Source organism: Cotesia glomerata, linkage group LG10 (assembly GCF_020080835.1).
Source record: "Cotesia glomerata isolate CgM1 linkage group LG10, MPM_Cglom_v2.3, whole genome shotgun sequence".
Lineage (NCBI taxonomy): Eukaryota > Metazoa > Arthropoda > Insecta > Hymenoptera > Braconidae > Cotesia > Cotesia glomerata.
Window position 1 is genome coordinate 8,611,082 of NC_058167.1, and position 26,488 is coordinate 8,637,569.

The window sequence follows — 26,488 nt, forward strand, 5'->3', positions numbered from 1 at the left end:
CGACTTAAAGAGACCCGTTTTGACGCAAATGAGCGAGCTGAGAGAGAAGTTTGTTTGTGAGAAGGAGGGCTTATGCTTGTTTATAATTCATAATTAAAAGTTTAAAATAATGAAAAATGTTTGCTCGTTGCACGGAAACAATTTACGGATTTTAGCTCTCACGCTTTTCGTATTTGCTTATACTTTGCTAGATGATTGAATCGATGACATCTAAACAAATTTAATTTCATTTTACACGCAAATTGTTATTTGATTTGTACTTATTTCAGATCCAGATCTATCCGATGTGTTTGCGCTCCTCTTGACTTCTGGATCATCACTAAGTAAATTGTAAGTTGATATTATGCACATGAATTTTATTTACTCATTTTTAAGCTTATATTTTTACTAATTAAATATTTATTAAAAAAAAAAAAAAAAAAAAAAAAAAATTATTTGGTTAAAAAAAAATTTGACGGCACGAGAATTCGATCCCTGGTTCCTCGCGTTTATTATTTAGTGACTTTCGCGCTTCGCCAGGTCAAAAAGTTGAGGTATATAAGCAATCAATTCAAATTTTTGAGAAAATATTTTTTGATATATAAAGAAAACACGCAGCTATAAATTTGGTTAATTAATAAAAATTAATTCAATTAATTAAATCAATTATAGTTAAAATCAAATCCGTAATAGTTTGACAGTTTAAGAAGTAATATTACAACAAAACTATCAAAAGTTTTAATGAAAAAAATTGAAGCTTGTTGAGTATAAAATTTCTTAAAACTAAATAAAAGTTTAATAGAATAAAAACTTAGAATTACGATAAAAATAAAGTACAGAAATCTTAATCGAGAGAGAAAATATTGAAAGAAAAAGACAATATATTTTTTCACAATTTTATTTTATTGATTATGTAGCAAAATACTTATAATTTTAAATATTTGGCTTCACGCATAATTATCAAGCTATAACAATTTATTTATATTAATATACAATATATATAATAAAATAAAGTGTGCCGACATATTTACGGGCAGTGTTGGTAGTTTAAGTTAATAATAACTTTATAAAACGTTTTATTATTTTATTTAATTTTTCTCTGACATAAAACTTACTCGTTACAAATAAATTGATTTAAATATATATTAATTTACATGCTAAGTAATATACTAGGCACTTAGGTTTTATAATTCATGACAATGTAGATGGAAAATTTAATAAGAACAGTTAAAATAATAGAATAGACAAACAAAAACTAGAGCTAAAATGAAGTAAAAAATATAATATAAGGAAAAAAGGGTGAAATGAATTGACGGGCTATAATTCATTCAAGAAGGACTGAAAGAGCACAATGGAACTGGGTATTGAAAAGCCGATTAACTTGATAATCTTTTTTCACATTTATTACAAAAAATCATTTGTATTTCTTACTATACTTTATTGGATTTTATCTTTCTTATATTAAAAAAAAAAAAAAATCCAGTCCTTCTTGCGCCGTCAAAAATTCTATCTGCTACTAGTCATCATATTCAATAACATTAATAATTATTATTTAATATTTAATATAAATCCGTTTATCAATTAGTCTAAAAATTACGTGTTCTTTATACAAACTTGACAACGACTGATTCGGGTCCTAAGATTACCGGCTTTGAGTGTCTGTTTTTCTGGTTTCTGGAACTGTTGTCGGTCTTCGATAGTCGCCATCCAAAAACTGAATTCGTTCGCGTAGTAATGGCAGTGTCCTTTCGCCCCGTTGCACTCGATGAAGGGAGTCGCTCGGAAATCTTCCAGACACGATCCGGGGCTTGACAGAGATTGTCCGCCACCTTGCGATCCGGCTCCCGTGTGCTAATATCGAAAAAATAAAAAATAATAAGACAACCATTCAAACTTTGGTAAAAAAAATTCAAGATAAATTTTTTACCATGACGAAACTGTAACCGATCCACAATCCAGACCATCCGGAAGGACACTCTGGAATGCTCAGTGACTGACTGTGAATTGCTAGGACATTGGCTGGAACTTCGCAGACCACGCACCTAGATTGGAGTTAAATATTATTAATTGTAGAAGTTTGAAAATGATGATGATGAATTTTATTGGGCATCAATTAGCGCGTATGACATACCTGGAAATATACTCCTCGATGGAGGATTCCTCGACGGGCATCATAGGAATCGGACTGTTGGTAGACAGCCAATAAGAGCGGTCGTTACGGCTGGCGTAGTGACAGACGTTGTTAACGTCGCAGAAGAGGAAAGGCATCGTGGAAAATTTCCGTACGCACGACCCGGCATAACCTGTTTTTCGAGAACTCAATTAATATTTATAGGACTACTTTTATTGACTGTAAAATTTATGCTTATTTTTATTTGTCTGTGGTTTAAGTTTCTCTACAACTTTGAGTAATATTATATAGTAAAGAGAGTTTAATAAAATATTATTGTGACACGTATTTTTAATACGCAATTAGATTCAAGGACGCGACCAATGATGTCATTGGTTTGTTGACAAGTCAAAAATTTTGCGTTCTTTAAGGGTGGTCAGAGACATGAAAAAATGAGAATTTTTAATAATTTTTTTAGCCAGTAAATCATTTACTTTATAAAAGTAATAATATGGCATCATTACACAATGTTTTGACTTGATTTCACGAATATTTGAAAAAAAAAATTGATAATTTCAAAAGTGATGGCTGTTTGTGTTGTCCCAGTTCTAAAAAAAGGACCTTGTGGTGATTATTATAAATCCTTAGAGATTCATCGAAAATCAATCGGACAAAAAAATTAGTTTTGTTAATAGATAATGTTGTGCCTGATCGAAGTTTTTTTTTTTTGAAAATTAACAAAATTGTTGATTATCATACCTACTGACTTGGTTTGTTTATTTTTTAAATTACTTTAATATCAATCCACTCTCAGAAAAATATTCTAAATGAAATTGCAAAACAATCTAAAATCGTCTTTTGCTTAAATACGTGTACTTAAATACAATAAAAATGTATACTTTGCCATTTGGCCATTGCCTTGGCATTAAATTATAAATAAATAAATAAATAAAAATAAAAAAATGGCGGTCTCAGAAAATTTTTCTTTAGATTTTCGCGAAAAAACCAACAGTTAATTGTTTATAAAAAATCGAAATTTTTGAAAAAAATAAATCCTTCGATCAGGCACTAGATTTTTATGTTTTTCAAAAGCTGTATAAATTGCATTGAAATCTAATAAGCAATTTTTGGGTTACAGAGATCACCAGTTCAGAAAATATAGTTTTGAGAAAAACGCATTTAAAGTTTTACACTCTTGAGAGCTACCTGCTCTCTAACGTTCTAGTGAGCGCCCATTCACTTCAAATTTTTAGAGAATATTTTTAAGATATAATACTTGAGGAAAATGTAAAAAAAAAAAAACAATTTTTTGAAAATTCTGACTACCCCTACTTAAGCTTTTAAAAAAAATTTTTTTTTAAACTTCTCGTATGAATTTTTGATAAAAACTTCATTTTTAGAGGTCAATAATTTTTTGTTTTTGAAATTCTCAATTTTCATGACCCGAATTTCAAAATTTTCGATTTCTAAAGCGAAAATTTAGAAAATCAAGACTTTATTTCAGATTTAGTTGTCCACTAAAAACGAGTTTCTAAGAAAAAAAAATTTTGTCCTCTATTTTGATATTAAAACCGCGATTAAATCTAAAAAAAAAATTAGTCCAGTACCTAGATCTTGAGAATGAGCTCGTTCATCTCCGTCTGTATAAAGAAGACTGTAACCTTCCCAAAGTTTAATATGACCCGGTTCGCAAACAGGAACAGTTTGACTTTGGCTGTGACGGACTAGTAAAATTCCAGTTAGATAATCAGTGGCTTGCTCGCACTGAGCACCACTCTCTCCTTTGGGTCCTGGGAGACCTGCTGGTCCGGTTAAACCAGGCAGACCTGGGGGTCCTATTGGTCCCTCCAATCCAGGACGCCCTGGCGATCCAGGAGCTCCCATGAATCCTTGAGCCCCCTTGGCTCCCGGAATTCCAGGGAATCCTGGTGGTCCAGCAACTCCTTTTTCTCCCGGAGCTCCAGGAATTCCAGGTGAGCCTAATGATTGAAAAAAAAAAAAAAAAAAATTAATTTACAAATTTCTGCCATTTTTTAAAAATATTTTTAAAAAAATTTACCTGGGAAGCCTCGGTCGCCTTTTGGTCCCATGGGTGGTTCAAGACAGTCGTCTCCTTGGTCACCCTTCTCTCCGATGCGTCCAACTTCTCCCATGAATCCAACAGCTCCAGGGTACCCGCGATCTCCTTTTTCGCCGGGATTACCTGGTTCTCCGGGAATTCCATCAAAACCGCGATCTCCTTTTTCTCCAGGAATGCCATCAAGCCCAGGAGGACCTGAGAGACCTCTTTCTCCTTTTTGTCCTGGCGCGCCGAACAGTCCAGGTGGACCCTGATCTCCCTTAGGTCCTCTTTCTCCAGAAACTCCAGGCATTCCTTCTAGACCTGGCTCTCCAGGTCGACCAGGAGGACCTTCCGGACCTATCAAACCAGTGTCTCCTTTCTCTCCCTGATGACCAACCGGTCCCCAAGCTCCAGCATCTCCTTTGTGCCCAGGAAGACCTGGGAATCCAGGCTCTCCTTTTTCTCCAGGAGTTCCGGGGAGTCCATCTCTACCGTGCTTGCCCAACATTCCAGGCAGACCCTTTTCTCCCTTGACTGTCGCGCCAGGGAATCCAGGAGCTCCAACAAGTCCCGTGTCACCTAAAAATTCATTTATTTTTCGCATTTTAGGACCATAATTTTTTTAATCACTAACAAAAAGAAAAATTTCTTGACTGGAGAACAAAATTCTTGGCTCAAGAAAATTTTCGGGTGCCTGAAGGAAGACCGAAGTTGTGTTGCCGAAGTAAAAATTTTTCTTGAAATTCTATTCTTGGTGGAAGTAATTTTTTCTTAATTCAAATTATCATAAATACTTGATACAATAAATTTTTATATTTGATCAAGATTTTTAGATACTTTAGGGAAGCAGCGCCACCTACTTCAGCTGAGAAGAAAATTTTCTCACCTTGAGAAATTTTTCTCTTGAATAATTGATACCCATTTTATATTATTTTAGCGTGCAATTTTACGCATTGAATGAAAAAAAATGATTCAATATTATTTGATCTTCCCATTTGATATGTTAACTAATAAAAATATTAATGAAAATTTACTTCTATCTCGATATTTAATTTTTTGAAGCAAGAGGCTGAATTTTATCAAAACAAGAAGATTTTATTGACTTGAATAAATTTTCTTGGATCAAGATACGTATTTTTTAAAGCAAGAGAATTAATTTTGTTAAAATAAGTGAAATTTCTTATGTCAAAAAAAAATTTTTTTTTTCGCTCAAGAAAATATCTTCTTGGCTCAAGTGAACATTTTTTTCTGTGTAATGATTTGAAAAAAATTTTTCATTTTATTCCACTAAATTTTATAAATTAAATTGGTAATCAGTAATTACCATATACTCGTAAATTTCATCTTATTTGATAAAAAAAATATTCTCTTTAGAGTATTACCTTTAGGCCCAGGTGCTCCAGGTGATCCAGGATTTCCTAAGACACCGGGCGGACCTCTGTCTCCCTTTTCGCCGTCAAAACCAGGGGCGCCATTGAATCCTCGATCACCCTTTTCACCATCAAGACCATCAAGTCCAGGATTTCCAGGCTCTCCTTTCTCTCCTTTGATGCTAACAGTCAAGCCGGCTGGACCGCGATCTCCCTTGAGACCTGGTGGTCCAAGAACTCCCGGTAGTCCGTCGATACCTTGCGGTCCTCTTTCTCCTTTAGGGCCATCCAAACCAGGTCTACCAGGCATGCCCATGTCACCATCAAGACCAGGGAATCCAGGAGGCCCTGCAGGTCCCATGTCGCCGTTTGGTCCAGGAAATCCGTCAAGGCCAGGTCTGCCTGGAATTTTTATTTTGATTAGTATATTATTCATTTTCAATTAAATTTATTTGCTACAAGATAAAATCATCCATTATGTTTTAAATAAAAAAAAATACCTGGCTCTCCAGCAGGTCCAGGATATCCAGCATCTCCCTTCTGTCCTGGGAATCCAGTAACTCCAGTGTCTCCTTTCTGACCTTGAGGTCCAGGCAACCCATCAAGTCCAGGAATTCCAGGCTCTCCCTTGAGCCCAGGCAATCCATCTCTAGCGAGTCCAGGTCTTCCGGCTTCTCCTTTCTCTCCATCAACACCATCCCTACCAGGAGGTCCCGGAGCTCCACGAACGCCAGGCATTCCAGGCTCTCCTTTCTGACCCTTAGCCGAAGTCTGTCCAGGTTCTCCTTTTCTTCCTGGATTACCAGAGAATCCCCTCTCTCCTTTGACACCTTCCAGCCCCATAGGACCTGGCAGTCCAGGTGCTCCATCAAATCCGTGATCACCTTTAGGTCCAGGAGCACCAACTCGGCCCGGCTTGCCTTCCAACCCTGGCAATCCTGGGAATCCAGAATTTCCTTTCTCTCCGCGTTCTCCTTTGAGACCCGGAGCTCCTTCCAATCCAGGCTGTCCAGCCACTCCAGGCAACCCTCTCCTTCCGGGATAACCTTTGGGACCTTCTATTCCCGGTTCTCCTCTACCTCCCTTTTCTCCTGGGAATCCAGGGAGTCCAATTCGACCGGGCTCTCCAGGCAAACCTGGTTCTCCCTTACCACCGTCTGTTCCAGGCGCTCCAGGGACTCCAGGTGGTCCTGGAGGACCGACTGGTCCAGTGTCTCCTTTCTCACCAGGGCCTCCGGGCAATCCGTTTATTCCAGGCACTCCAACGTCTCCTTTCTCTCCAGTGAATCCAGCTAGACCTGGATAACCTCTAGGTCCTTCTTTTCCAGGAGCACCTAATTTATTTTAAAATTTTTCGTTAATAAAATCAATGGAAAAAATTAAAAAAAATATGTGTGTGTGTGTGTGTGTGTGTGTGTGTGTGTACCAGAGTACACAAGTAAGAAGTGAAACTTCTTTATGACGTATCATTTTTTTACTATTTACAACTTCACAGAAATTGGGTAGATAAGGCTTAAGAAAAAAAATTTTTCTCTATTAAATTAAAGCTATTTTAGTATTATAGACAGGCATACAAATAACATGAGTAATTTATTTTATCATTGCTCTTATTGTATTTCATCAATTATGATCGCATTATTATTACCATGATTGTCATTATTTAGACTCTGACATTATTTAATCTAGAAATTAGTTAATCAGTTTACAAAAATTATATAACGAACTTTAATATTCATATTTCATATCATAACTTAGTAAAAATAATTCAAAGCAGATATTTAATAATTTACTTAATTACACAAGTTATGAGAAAATAATTGGAATTGTCTATTCAAAGTAATACAATTATACGCAATGATTTTATAGAATTAAAAATGAATAAATAAATCATTAAAAACGAATAAATAAAAAAGATGAACGTATACATATTTTTATTTTCTTATTGTGTTTTGCTTTATTTTTAAATTACTATTTAATTTGTTTTTTTAATTGTTTTTAGAATTAATAATGTTTACTAGATTTATTCTTTACTTCGCTATTCTGAACTTTGATTAAAAAAAAAAAAAAAAAAAAAAAAAAACACAGCGCGTAACCGAAAAACAAAACGATTTTTTTTTTTTACATTGCTATAAAATTTCTCTCATACGTTCATAAAGAAGTTTCACATCAATAAAAAACTAATCAAAATCCAAAAAGACGTACCAGGGAATCCTCGCTCTCCTTTTTCTCCAGGAGGTCCAGTCAAACCTTGACTTCCCTTTACCGAAATACCCATCTCTCCTTTGTCTCCTTTGGCAGCAGGTAAACCAGGGAAACCTCTGGGACCGTCTCGACCAGCTTCTCCGGGGAATCCCATGGGACCAGTGTCTCCTTTGTCGCCTCTGGGACCGGGCAAACCTCTGGGACCAGTGGGTCCAGGTGAACCGATCGGACCTGCTGGACCAGGAGGTCCTGAGAACCCTTGCAAACCTTTGTCTCCAGGCAGTCCATCTCGTCCAGGTGGTCCAAGCTCTCCTTTTTCACCAGGAGGACCTCTGTCACCCTTAACTCCTTCCTCGAGGTTTATCGGAGCACACTCGCCAGGCTCTCCTTTGGGTCCATAAAAACCAGGGTCTCCTTTGTATCCCATTGCTCCAGGTCTTCCTGGTTCTCCGGGTTCTCCCTTAACGCTGATTCCTTTCTCACCTTTTTGGCCGGGAATTCCAGGTCTTCCAGCGGCCCCATCTTGTCCAGGGAATCCACGGTCACCAGCCTCACCTGAAAGTTTACAATTACAGTCAAAACCGTTTACAGCGACTTCGCTTAAAGCGACGTGTCGGTTATTACGACGAAATTTTTAAGTCCCGTCCCTATTACATATAAAATTCTCAAACCAAAAACCGCTTATAACAACATTGCTTATAGCGACAAATCGTTTATAACAACCGAATTCACAGTACTTAAAAATAAACAATGAAATATTTAGTGAAAGTTTACGTATTAAGCTAGTATCTACTTTAATAATTCCTCTCTTTGATTATTGTTGTGAGGCGTATACAAATATGTCAACAAATTATTATTAAAGATGCAGCGTAAATTGAATTCATGTCAGTGTTAGATTTATCTATAAAGTACCAAAATATGAACATGTTACTCCATATTTCAAAAAGTTAGGTTGGCTAAAGCTTGCAGCGAGGAGAGATTATTTCATTGCTTGTCTGTTTTATAAGGAAGTTCGACTAAATTATCGGCAGCTATTCGGCTCAAAACTAGACTTTTTGCCTGTAGCACTACGTAGAGGTGATGTCCGACAAGACTATCTTCGTATACCGCAAGCTAATTGTGTCATGTATGATAATTCATTCTTAATTCATGGCATACGTATCTGGAATGCACTGCCAGCTGAGACTGTGGCTGTAGATAATTTGGTTGAATTTTAAAAGTGCTTGCTTCAATCACTTTTTTGAACATGACAATTAACAATTGCAATCTTTATTTTGGATCTTATTTAAATATTTTTTCTTGTAGAATTATTATGACTTTAAATTAAGTTATTTGTTTGTATTAAATAATCTATTTGGATTTTATAACATTTGAAATTAAATCTAATTGTAAACCTTTAATTAGTTAAGTAATCTTGTAACCTATGTAAACCAATGTAATTTAAATATTGATGGCTTTGAGGGAGCTTAGTAAATATACTTATGATGTCATCAAATTCTTTTGTAGCTTTAAATTAATGAGAATCACAATTTTCATTTTAAACTGATTTTAAAAGCTAAATGATCTGCATTTGAACTTATTGATCTGTATTTGAACTTTTAAAAACATTTTCATCTGTATTTGATCTACTATTCAAATTATTTTTGATCTGTTTTAAGTCTAAATAACTTTTTAATAAAATAATTGAGCAGCTATGAATATTTTATGCTGTTTCTAATCTAATGAGACTAAAAAGTTTTAAAAGTTTGATCGGTTTCTAGTCTAGTTAATTTGTAGATGGACTTTATGTATTGTTTTCAACTTCAATATGAAGTCTTATACTGTTTTTGATCTACAATTTTCACTCTAAATGTTCGAAGGCCAAAAGTCGACTAAAATGGTGACTTATAATTTTTTGGACTCAAAAGTATCTCATTGGCTGCGTTCAAGTTTACTAAGTTCTTAGCAGATCTGAGCATATCTTGTAGCAACAACTTAAAATAACTATATTATTTTTTTTAAAAATCTATAATAAAACAATGCAAGGTATATTTATTTAAGTGTGTCTAAAATTAATTTTTTTGGTAGATAAAGTCAGCCCTGCTCAGAACTTAATAAACGTGAACGCAGCCATTAAAAATTATAAGTCGCATTTATTTGAAAAAAATAATTAATTTATAATATATTCATGCGCTCTCTTGTTTTATGAACTGAACGTCGATTATAAACTTTCATCTGTCATATTTATTTGTCATAGCTTAATATTTCATGGATTATATTTACTGTATTATCAATCAGAAACATTAATTCAAAGTAGTGAGTGATTACCGACCTTTGAGTCCAGGGAATCCTTCGAATCCTTGTCTGCCTTTTTCTCCAGTCATTCCTATGGGTCCAGGCGGCCCAGATCTTCCAGGTTCGCCCCTTAACCCCTTGTCACCCTTCTCCAGCTTCAACATATTCTCCGTAACAATCGCAGGAGTTCCAGGTTCTCCCTGAGGACCAGGACTTCCGGGAATTCCGTCTTTACCGGAGGGTCCAGGCGGCCCAATCGGTCCAGGCAACCCATCAAATCCAGCTTCTCCAGGAAAACCTCTCTCTCCAGGCGGACCTCTGGCTCCAGGCTGTCCAGGTGCTCCGTCGTTTCCTCTGTCTCCCTTTTCTCCTCTCAATCCTGGCAAACAGTCCTGACATCTTCCACCAATGTCTCCTTTTTCTCCGTGCTCGCCGGGAATTCCAGGCACTCCGTCTCTTCCAGAAGCTCCAGGCTCTCCTGGCATTCCAGGAGCTCCAGGCGACCCAGGAATTCCGTCCAAAGAATCTCCAGGACGTCCACGAACTCCAGCGTATCCTCGCTCTCCCTTTTGACCTTTTTCTCCGTCAATTCCTGGCGTTCCATCGATTCCTTTCGGTCCCTATTTTTTTCAATAAACAAAATTGTTCATAAAATTTAGTGTTTAAATTAAAGTTTTAAAAAAGTCAAATCAAACTAACAATAATAGAAAATCCTTTGTCTCCTTGGGGTCCTCGTGGCCCAGCAGGTCCTGGAGGACCATCGAAACCTCTCGGTCCAACTTCTCCGGGGAATCCAGTCAATCCAGGCTCACCCTTGCTTCCTTTGTCTCCCGGCAAACCTTCTGGTCCTGGAGTTCCAGGCTGGCCAGGTCCTCCGGGGAATCCAATTGGCCCTCTGGGACCAGGATCACCAGGAAAACCATCAGATCCTCTTGGACCAATTGGTCCTGGGAATCCTCTGGGTCCTTTTTCTCCTGGAGGTCCAGGTTGTCCTTTACCGCCCTATAAAAATTACATAACAACAACTTAAGATAATACTACCATTACCACAAGAGTTAAATCCTAAAACCTAACCTTATTAATTAACGTAATAGATTTCCCTATACTAAATCACGTTGGAGAAAGAGAGACAGAGATAAATTTTGAATGTTTTTTTATTAATAAATATTCTCATATTCTCGGAAACCATACTGATTGTTATTAAATATGTTCTAGATGTTATTTTCTCTCGTTGTCTTAATTTTTATAGGAATTTGAACGTCCAGTTTTGTGAAATAAAATAAAGTCTTTGATTTTCCATAAGGGTCAATGGTAAAGGCAAAAATATGTAAATATTAATATCTTTTTTTCAGGACTCGCCAGGCTTCCAAAAATTTTACTGCTTAATTATGATATTATAAAGTACCAATATGCCAAATTTCATTAAATTCTGAACGCAAATTCTAAAACCGCTAGTACTACCTTAAAACAATTGTTACCTAATTACTTTTAATTAGTATTTATTATCTTTACTAATAAATGAAGAGCTGGTTTTTTTTTGTCCGGTTATACTGCAAAAACTATTGAACCGATCGGAATAATACTTATACCACAAGATGCAGCGTGTTTCGGAGAAGGTTTTAGTATAATGAATTTTTGCATTCGAAATAATGAATTTTTATTGTAACTAAATTTATTCTATTCAATTGTCATTTGTTTAAAATAAATTTTTTAATTCTATTGGTTATATGAAACCTGCAATTTCTTTAACTGAAACTTTCAATGCTCATTAAAAATTTTTTTTCCATATCAATTATTATTAATTTTTGTAAGAAAGACGCGGGAATGTTATAATGATTGCACATTGAAAGTTACAATGAATATTAGCTAGAATAATTACATGAATAAAAGGTGCATGCTAATTCAATAGAATTGAGAATCTGTGCAAGTCAAAACAATACTCTAATTAAATTTCAAGTCTAGATCTAAAAATGCAATTCTATAGAGCGCCCAGCGGAGCGGGCAAGTAACAGCTAGTATCATCATAAGAAGTAACTTACACCCGGTGGTCCAGGAGGACCTCTCAGACCAGTCATTCCTTCGGGTCCGTCTTTTCCAGGGTCTCCTTTCTGACCAGCGCGACCAGGGAGTCCGTCCAATCCGTCGATACCTCGATCTCCTTTGCGACCTGGTGGACCAGGAGGTCCTGAGAAACCATCTCTTCCCTGAAAAAATGCCAACCAGTTAAATCAACCGACCGCAAAACCAAATCATCATTTTAAATCAACAAACTCACTCGAATTCCAGGAGCACCAGGAAGACCTTTTTCTCCTTTGCCTCCTGGAGCTCCAGGGAAACCAGCATCTCCCATAAATCCTGGCTCTCCTTTAGGCCCGTCGAGTCCTACATCTCCCTAAAAATTCAATCATAATTAATTATCTCTCAAACTATTGAGAGAAAAATTTTTTCTCTTGAATCAAATTAATTTTCCATAAAAATTACTTTATCTCCTTTAGGCCCAGGATCTCCAACAGGTCCAACAACTTGATCAGTTTTAGAGAAAGGAAGCTGAGGCTGGGCGACTCCTGGAGGCCCGACATCTCCCTTTTGACCTTTGTCTCCCTTCAGCCCCTCAAAGCCAAGTCCCATGTTTCCTTTTTCTCCCTTCAAACCTTGCGGACCCGGCGGTCCCTGCAGCAAAAAAATCAACCTCAAAAAATTGCACCAGCGATGCTGATCATAAAAAACTCAAATATACCTACATAAGGACCACGCTCTCCTTTGGGACCAAAAGGACCTCGTTCACCTTGAGGTCCGGGCGATCCAGGCGGTCCTCTCACGCCGTCAAGTCCAGGCTCTCCTTTGTCTCCTTTCGGGAAGTTTCCTGCAAAGGCAGGCTGACCTTTGTCTCCTTTTGCTCCTGAAAAACCTCTGATACCTCTGGGACCAGGTTCTCCCGGCACTCCGTGACGTCCTGGAGCTCCCTGAAATTTTTTAGCGTTAAAATTCCGGTTTGGTGGTTTAAGGTCTCTTAACTTACGTCTGTGCCATTACATCCGTCTTTTCCAGGCATACCAGGGGATCCTGGCGGACCTTGGACTCCTGGAATTCCGTCGATTCCGGGGAATCCGGGCATACCCATTTTTCCCTGTAAAAAATAATTTAATTAGGGCTCTAATTAATGAAAGAAAGGGCAGGGAGAAATTTTAAGGAAAATTACTCTATCTCCTTTGGGACCACGCGGGCCTTGAGGTCCTGGGTCGCCTTTGTCTCCTTTGGGTCCTAGCAAACCTTCAGTTCCTGGGAATCCGCGTTGTCCTTTTGGTCCTTGGGGTCCCAAAATACCTGGCGGTCCCTAAATGTAGAAATTTTTAATTTATTTTTAATAAAACAAACAAAAAGATCAGGATTTTTGACGAAATTTTTTAATAAATATTGAAAATTTTTGATTTTTATAAAGAACTTTAGAGTACACACGGGGCCAAATTACCCCACTTGACTTTTGAAGAATTATATCTCAGAAACTATGCATTTTATCAGAATTTAGGTTATTAAATTTTTGGTAGGTAACATGGCTCTTTTGAACACGAAAAAAAAAAAACTCGAAAAATAACATTAAAAATAGTAATAAGAGTCCCATCGTATTCAAAATTAGAAAAATTACAGTCCAAAATAACATTTTTCTAAATTCAAACTTTGAATGTTAATTTTCAGAGCTTTCAATTTAAATATTAGATTCTACAATGTAATTCTTATAAAATCTATTACAATTACAATCTAAAACTGTAACTTTTCCAATTTTCACCACGTAACGCCTCGTTACATAATATATTGTAATTTTTCGAGTTTTCTTTTTTTCTTAAACACAATTATTATTATTCTGAATGAAATAATTTTTAATGTTGAAGAAATTAATTAAAAACGAACCTATTTTCGAGAAATATTTTAGAATAAAAAAAATTCCGGGGTCAAAATGACCTCCAGTGTATTCCGAGGGTTAATTAATTTTTCGGTCAAGTAAATTAATTTTAAATAAAAAAATTTCATTCAAAAGTTCATTTGATATAAATTTGCAATTAATTTAAAACATTAATTAATTGAAATAAAATGAAAATATATTCGTCTAATAAAAAAAAAAAAAAAGTACCCTTGATCCTTTTTCAGCAAAACATTTAGGCGTACAGCATCCACCACCCGTGCAGTTCTTGGGTGGTCCAGCTCCGGGAATCGGTACCTCTGAGTAGCTCGACGGGTAACCTCTGGAGTTAGTGTTTTCATCAGCTCTGTCGGTACCGTAGTAGGGATCTTGGTTTCTTCGGTTGTCTCTGCGATCGTCGAACCGAGAGTCTCTCCCGTCGTCATACTGACCGTCTCTTCGGCCATCCCTTCGTTCGTCATACCGATCGTAAGGATCTGCGCGCCTTAATTCATCATCTGTTCTGTCTCCATAATTTTCTACAATTGATAATAGATAATAAATTAAAAATTATTAATTTTATATTGAATTAATTTAGTAAAAAAATTTTTATTAATTTTTGAAAATAATTGTAATTTATTTAAAAAAAATAAAAACCTCCGCTTTGACTCCAGTAAGGCGGAACTCTAGAATCCTGCGAATTATTCCTATCAGATTCGGGTGAAATATCACCTCGCGTATATTGTGGCCTGTAACTAAATCTTCCTCGATTTGCCCATGTCTCGTTATATTGCTCCTGAAATTATTTTAAAAATTAAAAATAGCTAAATAACATATTAAATAATAAAAAAAAATTTTTCTCGACCCGAAAAAAAATCTTTTTTAAAAAAATTTTATTTAATCCAAAATAAACTTTTTTTTTTTAAATATTTTTTTCGTAATTTTAATTAATAAAATGAATTATTTATCTTCTATATTATTTGACAAAAAATTAGTAAACTTAAATATTTAATTTTAATCAATTACTGAGCCCAAAAAAATTTTTTTCTCAGTGTAAGTAAAAAAAATTTATTTATTATTTAGTAAAGAATTTTTTTTCCCATGTGAATTCGTTTTAAAATAAATCTTGGTCGTTCCCTCATAAAGAAATATAATGAAAAAAAAAATAAACCAGCGGCGATTACTCGATATGACCGAGTGTAAGGTCGAGACCTTGCGTAATGCAATAGCTTCAAAGTGACGTAAGGGGTAAATGAGATGATTAACTAAATCTAGAGCAGTACAAGTGTGAGTTTTATTATCTAGCATCTTCATTCCTACTTATGCTTACTTAAATTGCTAGATAAAGTATGCATTAATATTAATATTAATATTTATCAAATCAATCCAATCTTATGAATTCCTAGTGTAGAATTAAAAAAAATTTTTTTTCTATATTTAACCCAAATCTCGGAAATTTGATACCGTATCTTTTGACGGTTCATGTACCGTCCTTTTTTTTTTATCTTTGAACACCGACAGTTTAACATCTCAATGTCCACGCACATATGTATAAATATATATACAATTGAGTAATTCACTTATTAATAAATCATCAGAACGCCTTCGGCAATAAAAAATTATAATACAATTAATTTTTTGATTGAAATTTTCTATTTTTAATAATGACTCACTTAGCGCGTTTGTTTTTATAAAAGCCTGGTCCAAATTGTGAATTTATATAAATATTTATAACAAGATCCCACGCATGAGATATTTGTTGATAAAATAATTGATAAGTTTTTCTTTCCTTCCGTAGAAAGTGAAATAAAGTATAAAAAATTTAAGGAGAACAGGGGCCTGATTCGAAAGATCAAATAGAAAATTAATGAAAAAATAAAAATTTAAACGGATATTTATGGAATCGCGAGCCTACGCACATCCTACATGATTTAACCAGACATACAAGTTAAGTGTCAGCAATGTCACTTGTTATATTGTCTCGGGCTGTAAACTAAACCGCATGACAGTTTTGATCGGCATGAGTTGCTAAAACACTAATTATGTGAGTTCTTTTATCATCGTTTAGGCCCAACAAATTTAATAAATATCTTTCATTTTTTATTTTTTTATTTAAGAAAAGTATTATTATTTTTTAGTGAAAAATAATAGTAATGATTTGAAGTTTTTAATATTATTATCATTATTTTTTAACATTAATTATTATTAATAAAGTTTGAATTAAAATCCTTTAAATTTGTGTTGATTTTTAAGTAAATAAAAATTATATAATTTATTTTTTTTCATAAGTATTTTAATTTAATAAATGCACCTGATGTCGAAATCTTCAAAGATATAATACGCTTGAGCATCTTTTTATAATAATTTAGCGAAATAATTCTGGTTAAAAAATGAAATCGTTTGAATAAATAAATTATAAATCAATATCTTTATATTGATAAACGATAAAAAATTATTAATTTAAATTTACGTCACTATAATTTTGTAAAATAAACATATAAAATTACGTATAAGCAGCCAAATTTTTAATATTTGGCAAAAAATAAATAATTTTAATTAAAAAAAATTTTTTTTAATTAGCGGTTTAAATTTGAATTCTAACACACGGAAATTAGCTGGTAACAAGAAAATTAGAATGTTTATTTCCGCGGGGGAGTAAACGATACCAGTGAAAGCGCTAGGAATTACGAGCGTACGAAAATAATCGGGAAGTAAAAATAAAATAAATGTTTACTTTTCTTTTGAACTGTATATCTATAATAATAATAATAATAAAATAATAAATAGAAAAAAGAGGTTATAAGTTTAAAATTTGTACATACCCCTGCAATGACAGAAAGCAGAACCGCGGTTGCGACGAATCTGTAAACACACAAAATACATTTATTTAAGTAAATTAATTAAATAATTAATTTTGTTATTATTATTTTGAGAGTTTTTGCGGGACATTGATGGAACAATAGTTATTTAGAGTACTGATGACAATCAGACTGTACTTCTTTTGGCCAATCTTCCGTCGGCACTTTTGAGCGGGAGCTAAACTTATTGTAAAAAGAACAGAATCAATCCGAGATTTATTATCTTTCGTTCTTAGAATTTTAAGTGCATCTTAAAAAAGTTTCGAAAGACTGGGTTTTTTGACATGTCGAGAGTAGAGCACTGCCTCCGCTCCGCTAATGAGGCGTGCAAAAAATAAATGAAATTCGTCGGGAAGAAAAATATTATTTGTTTAATATTTATTTTGCTAGGACAAAAATTGAATTTAAAAAAAATTTAGACCAATTTTTTTTTCCAAAAATCAATTCTATAGTAACAACTAAAATAGTTAAAAAAATTTTTTCTTTTATTAAAAATTTTACTAAAAATCAATCTTCAAATCTTTATATTCATAAAAAAAAAAAATTTTACACAAAATAAAAAAAAATGTTTACCACTCAAAACTTCGTTAAAAAATGAAAAAATCAAACTCTCAAAAATAAAAAAACCTTTCAAAAAAACAAAATAAAATCTTCACTCAAGTTTCCAAATTATCAAAAAAATTCTCACCACTCAAAACTTAAAAAAATAAAAAAATTCATTTTTAATAAAAAAAAAAAAAATTAAAAACTCACAATAAAATCAAAAAACTCACCTCAACATCAGCGGGGTCATGTCTGGGCTACCTCCCAATTTGGGGAGCTGTTCCAGCCCAGGACACAACCTAATCCTGTCCTGTGAATCGGATGTGGAGTGCCTCCAGTCCTCGTGGCTTGATAAAGAAACGTTTCACTAAAATCTCCTTAGTAACCTGGCAACTCAAGAAGAAGAAGAAGAAGGCACAAAAAATGAATCGCGGCCGGGACCGTAGTCTAAAATCCTCCGTGTTCGTCCCATCCAGGGGATCTGAATGAACAACCTCCGTCCTCTCTGTCCGCGACAGGCCTCCTCTGCTCCACCTCTGGTGGAGGCGGTCTTGCTCTCGTTATCTTCTTCAGTATTATCGTTCTGTAAAGTATCCAGGAGCCAGCTGGGATTCCTCCGCCAACTATTCCCTTTCAGTCGTCACCATGAAACTGGCCCAGTCCCGCTCGCAGCACCAGGACCAGCCGAATATCAGTATCGGTATCTTCCTTCCTATTCTTCTTCCTCTTCCTCGTTCCTGCCGCCCACGAGCGGAATTTCTAGCTGGGTGACGGGTTTCCTGGCGAGTTCCTCCTCGGCAGCTGGAAAATGACCCCAATGATGGTTGAACGCCTGCCAGTGGCAGACAAACTAAACACCCGACACCACTTGTGCTCAAACTAAAACTCCGAGGAGTTTTCTCCGGCTCGTGATATTCTTCCACCGTTCCGCCAGCGCCGAAGCTTCCACAGCTACCACTGGCGCTTGTTCGCCGAACGCACATCATCCCGAGACTGTTCTGCGGCTCTCGATCTTCGAGTCGGGCAACCAGCGTGTAGGAAACGAATGTAGTAAGATTCTCCGGTCCAGAGCTTACTCTCCCGCTCTGGTTGTCCCAGCCGGCCAATCATGACTCACCAACAAACAAGCTTGCTCAACTTCCATCACACTCAAAGTCGATTTAATAATTATTAAGCCACGGTACGACTTTTGCTGATGACTGGGGACTTTACTTAGCGCACTGCTCCGCTCTTCTTGGTGTTCCGCGACTGCCACCAATACCAGATCGTTTGAGCGCTACGCCGGCAAATAGAAGCTCATCTGGAAGAAAATAACGTTTTAAAAGGCAGCATCAGCTTGTAGTGGAGCAAGAATCTCGGCTCGGTCTCACATCTGTGGAGTCTCTCTCTTTCTCGGCGCTCGTGCTGTTTTTGTCTGATATGGACACACCAGCGCAAGGATACATGGATACCAAGCTGAGAACGCGCGTAGGCTCAAGCTGATGGCGATGGTGGGCACATTCTGCTGGTGTAGTACAGTGCGATAGCATAGGAGGAGAAGGTTCGCAGGCCCGAAGCTAACTGAGAAAAAGACAAAGAGGAGAAAAGAGAAGAAGAAGGAGGAAAGAAGGGACCTTAACAAGTGGAGGGTTTTCTCTGTGTTTAACACGGGAGCGAGACAACTGTCTTCGGGCGCACCAGCCTCCGGGAGAGCTAGTGTCACCTCAGTTTTAGATTTCGCGGATTTTTTCGGTAGACATGCGAAAAAACGGCACCTAGGGGTTTTTATTTATGGTTTTTATTTGGGGTGGTGTCGAGTAGAAAGGACAAGATGGCTGGAATTTTGAGACCGGCTTTTTGGATCCTTGCTTTTTTTGCCGCCTGGGTTGCTGTTGCTGATGCTGTGGTGAGTTTTGTTTTTTTTTTTTTAAATTTTTTCGGAGGTTGGTGAGTAGAAAAATTAAGGGTGAGAGTTGACCACGTGACAGCTGTCAGTTTTTTTATTTCTTTGCTTGTGATTGAAGAGTTAAGTTAAATTTTTAAATTATTGAAAAAAATTTTTAATCGATGGAACTGTTAAGAGAAAAATTGTTTAAATTTATTGTTGATTAAATTGTTAATAAGTTTACTAAAATTAATTTTAATTTTAGTTTTAATTTTTTTTTTTACAAAGTAAAATTTTGTTTCAAGAGTGCTTTTTAAATTAAGTAAATAGATTTTTTTTATTTTATTCTTGGACGAAAAACGACCACTTAAAGTCCCCCTGCTGATTTTTAAGAAAAAATTTTTCTGGAAATTGGAGAATTTAAATTAAGGTTCTTATTTTAAAAATAGAAATTGTAAATTAACTTTAATTTAATTTTTTTTTTTTATAAAACTTATTAAAAAAATAAAAATTGATGAATTACAGTCTTATCAATTTTTTTTGTTGTGAAGTCAAATTTATGATAAAAATTTATAAATCATTCTCAGATAATTTATTAATAAATTTATTCCAATTTTTATTAATGATAATGATAATAAAATAAAAATAAATTTCCAATAACATAATAAAATTTTATTAGTATACTTGCAATAATTCGCCAGAAGTGAAATTTAAACAGCATTAATTTTTTATTACCGTCCATTAAATATCACCATAAATATACACATTAACATTAATATGTACGTGGACACTGAAAGATATATATATGTAATTCATAATTTATGTGTTAATTTAAAATATAATAAAAAATATCAGCTTTTTCCAAAAAGTCTGGGGGTTTTTTGTTCGTTGAAATCTCTACTTTCTGATGGTGTAAAAAAAAATATACACTACTACAGTAAATGTTCCTAGAAAATGCAAAAAATTGAAAAAAAACTCAAATTCGAAAATTTTTTTTTTAATCATTGTGTACAATTTTGAGCTATTTATTAAAATTTACACTTTAATCACTCAAAAAACCTAAAATTTCATGTTACATTGATAAACGAAAAAATTGAAAATTGAAATATACTACTATAATTAACAAACAAATGAGTTAATAAAGTTAATATTTAATAAGACATCTACAATATTTTGAAAAAGTTGTAGAATCTTCTTTGAATAATATTTATAGATACCTAGTTATTGCTGTTTTAAGATAATTTATATACCTAATTTATGATCTACGGTAAATTTTAGCCCATTGTAAGGTATTTCATAGAGAAGTGGGGACAGACCTAGGAGGGTCTGGGCCTTACTACATTCCTGCTATTTCGTTGCGATACAACATCTGGATTTGCCGGAAAAAGAAAATTAACGACACTTTTCTTTCTTTTTCCGGCAAATCCAAATTTAAAAAAATTTTCGAATTCGAGTTTTTTTTCAATTTTTTGCATTTTCTGTGAACATTTACTATAGTTATGTACATTTTTTTTTACACCATCAGAAAGTAGAAATTTTAACGAACAAAAAGCCCCCAGACTTTTAGGAAAAAGCTGATATTTTGACGCAAGAATTTTCGATTGAAAATTAGGGTGCTTTTTTTATATTAAGTTAAAATAAGGCGAAAAAATAGATATTTTAAATCAAATAAATTACAGTGTTTTTGGGTTATAATAAGGTAAGTTTTCACCAAATTTCGTAGAAAAAAAAAAAATTTTTGAAAAAGATAAAAATAAAAAACCAAAAACTTGGTTATTTGAATTTTTCACCTAAATTTTGAGGTTATGTAAAAAAATTGTAAATACAAAAGTTGTAGATCTTTTTATTACCTACAACTTTTCTATTTAACTTTTTTCCATAGGACTTGTAGTTTTGCCGGAAATCAAAATAAACCATTTTTTACCCTTAAAAACTCACCCCCTCCCACTTTCCGAACTCGGATCGAGCATAATTTATTTTTCCTTTCATTTTTATCATATTCCCCTCCTTTTCTAATGGGTTTCATCCTACTGTAATTTTTTTTGGTTTCAAAAAATTATCGACCTTGGTCTACAATATTTATGAAGTCATTTAATCGGGCACTTTATGCAACCCGCAATTTTTAACTCGAATTATCATAATTGAAGCTTATGAGTATTGAGCGCTTCTTGGTAATTTGATTTCAATTATTCTTTAATAAATAAATAAATAAAGATGTAAATAATAATTATTATTACTTATTTAAAATTTTTATAAATAACTGTAGTTAATAATTATAATAATAGTAATAATAATATTTAAAAAAAATGAAAACTATTTGCAAACTTTGAATGATAAGAAAAGAAAAGCGGAACAGTAACATGAGTAAAGTTTTAATGTTCAGTTATATAGTCATAGTTATATTAAATCAATGAGAAGAACGTTTGTCAGGGTATCAGCATCCATCCATATAATACTCATACGTATATACATATCTTCTTTGAACATAAAAATATAGAGCGATCCGCATGTCAAACACGATGAGATAACCCATTATTCCGGTTTGATCTCCCTCGTTTCATTTTTATTTTTACTTTTTAAACTTAAGCGAACTAAACCAAGCACTAAACTCGAACAGAATAAGTTGAGAAAATAAATAAAAGTTTCAATAATAACGCATTAATGACAAGAATCTGCTCCAAAATGATAATAAATTTAAAAACTTATACTTGATACATTATATATCCTCGGCATTAAGTAATTTGGTGATGTAATTAAATTTAATTTAAGCCCGGTTAAAAAAAATTTTTATATTTTATATAAGAATAGAAGATTAAAGATTGAGGATTGACGATTGAGGATTATATTTTATAATAATGAAACATGTAATACAAAATTATGAATAGTGGTACGATTGAAAGGTCTTTGAAAGCAAGTCGCTTTTTTTTTTACTATACTACATTTTTTATGTAGTCTTTACTTGTCGTCTAATAGATTTTATTAATATTATTAAATTAATTTTTTAAAATTTAAAATTAATAATAGTAATCTTAAAATTTTATTAAAATATAATTATTGTAAATAATAGAATAGTTAAAGTTAAATCTGTAGTCTTTGAAGCAATATCTTAATCTCGCTCAGTACTTCTGCTAAGAAGTTTTGGAGTTCTTGAGATCTTGAACCTTCTTCACTATCACAGTCCTACTTTATATATCTGGGTACAGTACACGGGTTTACGGGTAGGGTGCAAATACGTGTCGTGGTTATAAACTGGGGTAAACGAAGATGCTGGTTTAATAATTTACTTACTGCACTGCGTTAACTTTCTTACAAGCAATCCGGTAGTTAGTTAAAGATAGTAGTTAGTAACGATAACTGTTGGTATTGTTATCACTATTATTATTATTTCGTTTTATATCATATACCGAGAGCTTATGGGCTCGTTGAAGTTAATCGTTTATTGTTTCACATTATGATCAAGGAACATTTATTTTCCAAAGTAATTTAATCATTTTAAAAAATATTTAATTATTAAAAAGTTATTAACAATCTCGTAACTAGAAAAATTTCCCCCTCCATGGTCGCATCGATAACTTAAAAACGGATCATCTGAAAATAAAAACCTAAATTGCTTCTTAATCAGTAAGGATGTAGTTATCGTTGCACGTACAGAATTTTGAAAATTTTAATTTTCAAAAAAATGGTGACTGAAAATTTTATCATTATTTTTTGTTTTAACCCAGCTAAAAAAATCTTTAAAATTAAAATTTTTTTTATTCACTAGGTGCAACAATAACTACATCCTTACTGATTAAAAAGCAATTTAGGTTTTTATTTTAAAATGATCCGTTTGTAGATTATCGATGCAACCATGGAGGGGGAAATTTTTTCTAGTGCTCTACACAGTAAAAAATTTTTCATCATTGTGTAAAGAATAAAAATTTTTGTGTAGAATATTATACTCTAGTGTGTAGAATTTTACATTCTCATGTGTTGATTTAACACACTAGAATGTTGAATTAACATTAGTTTGTGTAAAAACCGTAAGTAACACAAATATTTGTGTTAAATTTGACGGAAATTTTTTTACTGTGTACCAGATTGTTAATAACTTTGTAATAATTAAATATTTTTTAATACAAATTTAGGGTAATAATCTTTAATGTACCCTTGATAAAATAAAAAAAATCCGATCCCCAAATTCCTTTATTTTCTCTGTCACAAAAATTCTCGAAAATCACCTTTTTTTTTCGACCGTCACATTGATGTTTCTCCTTAAGTTAACGCTATTATTACCATCGAATTATCAAAAATAAAAACGTTTAATAAAGAAGTGTCAAAAATATAATCCAAGATTAAAAGAAAAAATTTTTAAAACTACTCCAGTTATTAAAAAATAAATTTGTTGTACAAAAAACCGACACTCGATTCAAATAAATTTTTTTTTAATAAAAATTAAAATAAGTATAAATCTTTAAATGCATTGATCAAAATTAGATCATAGCTGCTCGATTTTGAAATTTTCTAAAGAACTTATTCCAAAATAATAATAGATTGATTAAAATATCAAGCCATTTCACCTGGATTTGAGGTAGGAGGTCGTTACTCTCGACAATCGCATAGATGTATTATACGAGTGTATAGTAATATGTATATGAAGACTATCGAGGAGCAAAAACGATAATCCCGAGTTCAAGAACCTCGAACAGCTTTTAAATATTTAGAGCAATTTTTCTTGTATTTATATTGCTTTAAATCCGAGAGAAGTTCATACGTTGATACTTCTTTTGAATTTATTTTATTTATTATTGAATTTAGTATAAAAGCACATGTAGCCGCTCAAATAGCGTACCGGAAATTTAAACGCTAGTTCAGAGGTTCTGTTGACCCAAATGATCGATAGTAATTCCTCGAAGCTAACTTTATTTGTTTTGTTATTATTATTATTATTACTATGCCTATTAATAGAAGCTCAAAATTAAGATAAATATAGTTTTATCTTTTGTAGTTTTAGTTAAAGGCTGAATATGTTTTTGTAAGAGCGCCTAAAATAATGTGAATTTTATGCGGTTAAATATTTGAATGACCCACTTTGCAGATATTATTTCTGGAATAAATTAAATTGCATTACTTTATATGACCTCTTATCTTGATTGCAGGTTTGTAATACGCAAAAATGTAACTGCAAGGGCATTAAAGGGCAGCCAGGATTCCCGGGAATAGCTGGACCCCAGGGACCCGAGGGATCTCCTGGTGATATTGGACCGGATGGACCGGACGGCCCCAAAGGAGAAAAAGGAGCCGATGGAGAGCACGGAGGCACCGGCGAGAAGGGATATCGAGTAAGTCTTTATTCATTTATTTATTATTCCGTTTATTCTGTCACGTTTTAATGATATTTTCCATTTTGCTTCCATTGCTGGGAATTCTATTCCAAGAATCTTTTAATTTATTTATTTATATACATGTCTAATTGTTTCATTATTTAATTATTCATATTTACTCATATTCAAATGGAAATTGGATTGAAGAAAGGATAATTCAATTTTTAATACAATGCATTATAAAATAACTCCGAATTTTCTTTGTGAGTCTAGTAGAATAAATTTTAAAGCTTTAAAATTATTAATTTGCTTTAATTAATTGAAAAATGCATTAATCTGAATTTAATTTTTAAAAAGCTTTAAAATTCAGTACATTTTTAGTAAAATTAAAGATCTTGAGTTCGAATCTGCCATTTGGTAGATTTTTTTTTAAATATTAAAAGAATATTTTTTATTTAATTTAAAAACTTAAAAATTTATAAATTTAATTATAAATTTATATATATTTTTTAAATATTAAAAGAATATTTTTTATTTAATTTAAAAACTTAAAAATTTATAAATTTAATTATAATTTTTTCTAACAGAATTTTAATGCTAAAAAAGTTTTCAAGTATGAAATATTTAAAATTCAATCAATTAATTTCTTTAAAAAATTTTTCAACTAAAAAAAAAGTAATTTTCTTTGAATGTAAAAGCTGAAAGCATTTAACAGTTGACAAATCTGCCCCAGATTGTAACAGAAAACGAATTTTAAAGCTCTAGAGTCGCTAAAAGAACTAACCCAGGAGCGAACCGAAATAAAAATGAATAATTAAATAGAAAGCTCCGGCCATACAAGTTAACAGCCGTACTCAATTCCAGCGATTAAAAATAGTCGACAAGTGTAAGTGATTCAAACCGTAGGTCGCACTTTGATCGCTCACATTTCACATAACATTTACAGTTCACTTTTATTTATTTGAAAAGAAAAAAAAAAATTGTGTCGAAACAAAAAGGAGTGAGATTATTTTTTAAAACAAAATTCAAACCTTCAACCAATTTCTCTATAAACTTAATCATTACTATTATCATGAACAATGTAATGTCGCAACCTCGCGAATGATACGTGGGCCGTAACCCACATAGCAATTTTCTATAATACATTAAAAAGTAAAAACACAAAATTATACCATTAAAAATAGCTCTCAATAAATTTAATTCCCGATAAATCGATAGCGAAGGGAACCTGGAGCCAGAAACGAGGTCATCAAATAAAGTATAGCAATAGTACTAACTAATTAAGTTTAAATAAAAAATCCATCAAGTACTACCTAAATATTTTTTCAGTCATTTTAAATTGTCGTAGGACTTTTATTTTATTGGAAAGAAACTTTAATTGAAAATCAATATTGAAGTATTATCAATTATTTATAAGTCTACTAAAAGCTCGCGGGTCACCCGCAAACGGTCTCGTCCTCTTCTCGTACCCAAGCCGCGGGATCGACCTCAATTTACTCGGCGCATTATCATATGCATCGGTATTAATGCCCGCCGTGAATATGAAGTCATCGGTTAGCTCATATTCATTTATGCTTATACTTATGTTTATACTAAAAAATAAATAATGTTTTTTTTTTTAATTGCGTGAACTGCCTTAAGGGGGAAATACGTACACTGATAGAAGGATTTATTTGTGTCAAAAAATATTTGTTAATAATTAACAAATCATTTATTAGAGACCACTTTTTATTATTAAATAAATATTTCTTAGTTATTTAAAATAATTTGTTTGTATTTAATAAATCTGATATTCATTTATTAAATATTAATGAATCTTTTTAAATACTAAGAAATATTTGTTAAGGACTAAAAAGTGGTCTCTAATAAATGATTTGTTAAATATTAACAAATATTTTCAACTATATACAAATCCTTCTATCAGTGTATAAAAGGCCGTTTTCATGCTGATTTTCATTAATTTTTTTAAGGTATAAAAAATTAATATTATTTATTGAAACTTTCAGGTTATCTATACATATATTTATG

General features: G+C 33.1%; 2 protein-coding genes across 4 annotated transcripts in view; one reads left to right on the plus strand and one right to left on the minus strand.

Annotated features, from left to right (window-relative positions):
- Positions 1-1,419: 1,419 nt before the first annotated feature.
- LOC123273184 (collagen alpha-2(IV) chain) lies at positions 1,420-18,262 on the minus strand. Its single transcript, XM_044740472.1, has 20 exons — positions 17,524-18,262; positions 16,715-16,754; positions 14,550-14,688; positions 14,124-14,431; positions 13,197-13,331; positions 13,017-13,124; positions 12,739-12,960; positions 12,479-12,667; positions 12,273-12,389; positions 12,037-12,201; positions 10,697-10,999; positions 10,035-10,617; positions 7,724-8,278; positions 6,022-6,855; positions 5,534-5,923; positions 4,149-4,730; positions 3,697-4,068; positions 2,111-2,282; positions 1,907-2,021; positions 1,420-1,830 (listed from the first exon to the last, which is right to left on the minus strand). Exons 1-20 carry the CDS (start codon positions 17,541-17,543, stop codon positions 1,573-1,575), a joined length of 5,607 nt encoding a protein of 1,868 aa, XP_044596407.1. The 5' UTR covers positions 17,544-18,262; the 3' UTR covers positions 1,420-1,572.
- Positions 18,263-18,543: 281 nt separating this feature from the next.
- Positions 18,544-26,488, plus strand: part of LOC123273183 (collagen alpha-5(IV) chain) — a 32,259-nt gene continuing 24,314 nt past the window's right edge. For 2 of the 3 annotated variants that reach the window (XM_044740471.1, XM_044740470.1), the window contains exons 1-2: positions 18,544-19,178; positions 24,296-24,478. In XM_044740471.1, the coding sequence (XP_044596406.1) occupies positions 19,104-19,178; positions 24,296-24,478 (258 nt within the window). In that variant the 5' untranslated portion in view covers positions 18,544-19,103. The remainder of the gene's footprint in view (positions 19,179-24,295; positions 24,479-26,488) is intronic. The other variant, XM_044740469.1, reaches the window with a different exon arrangement.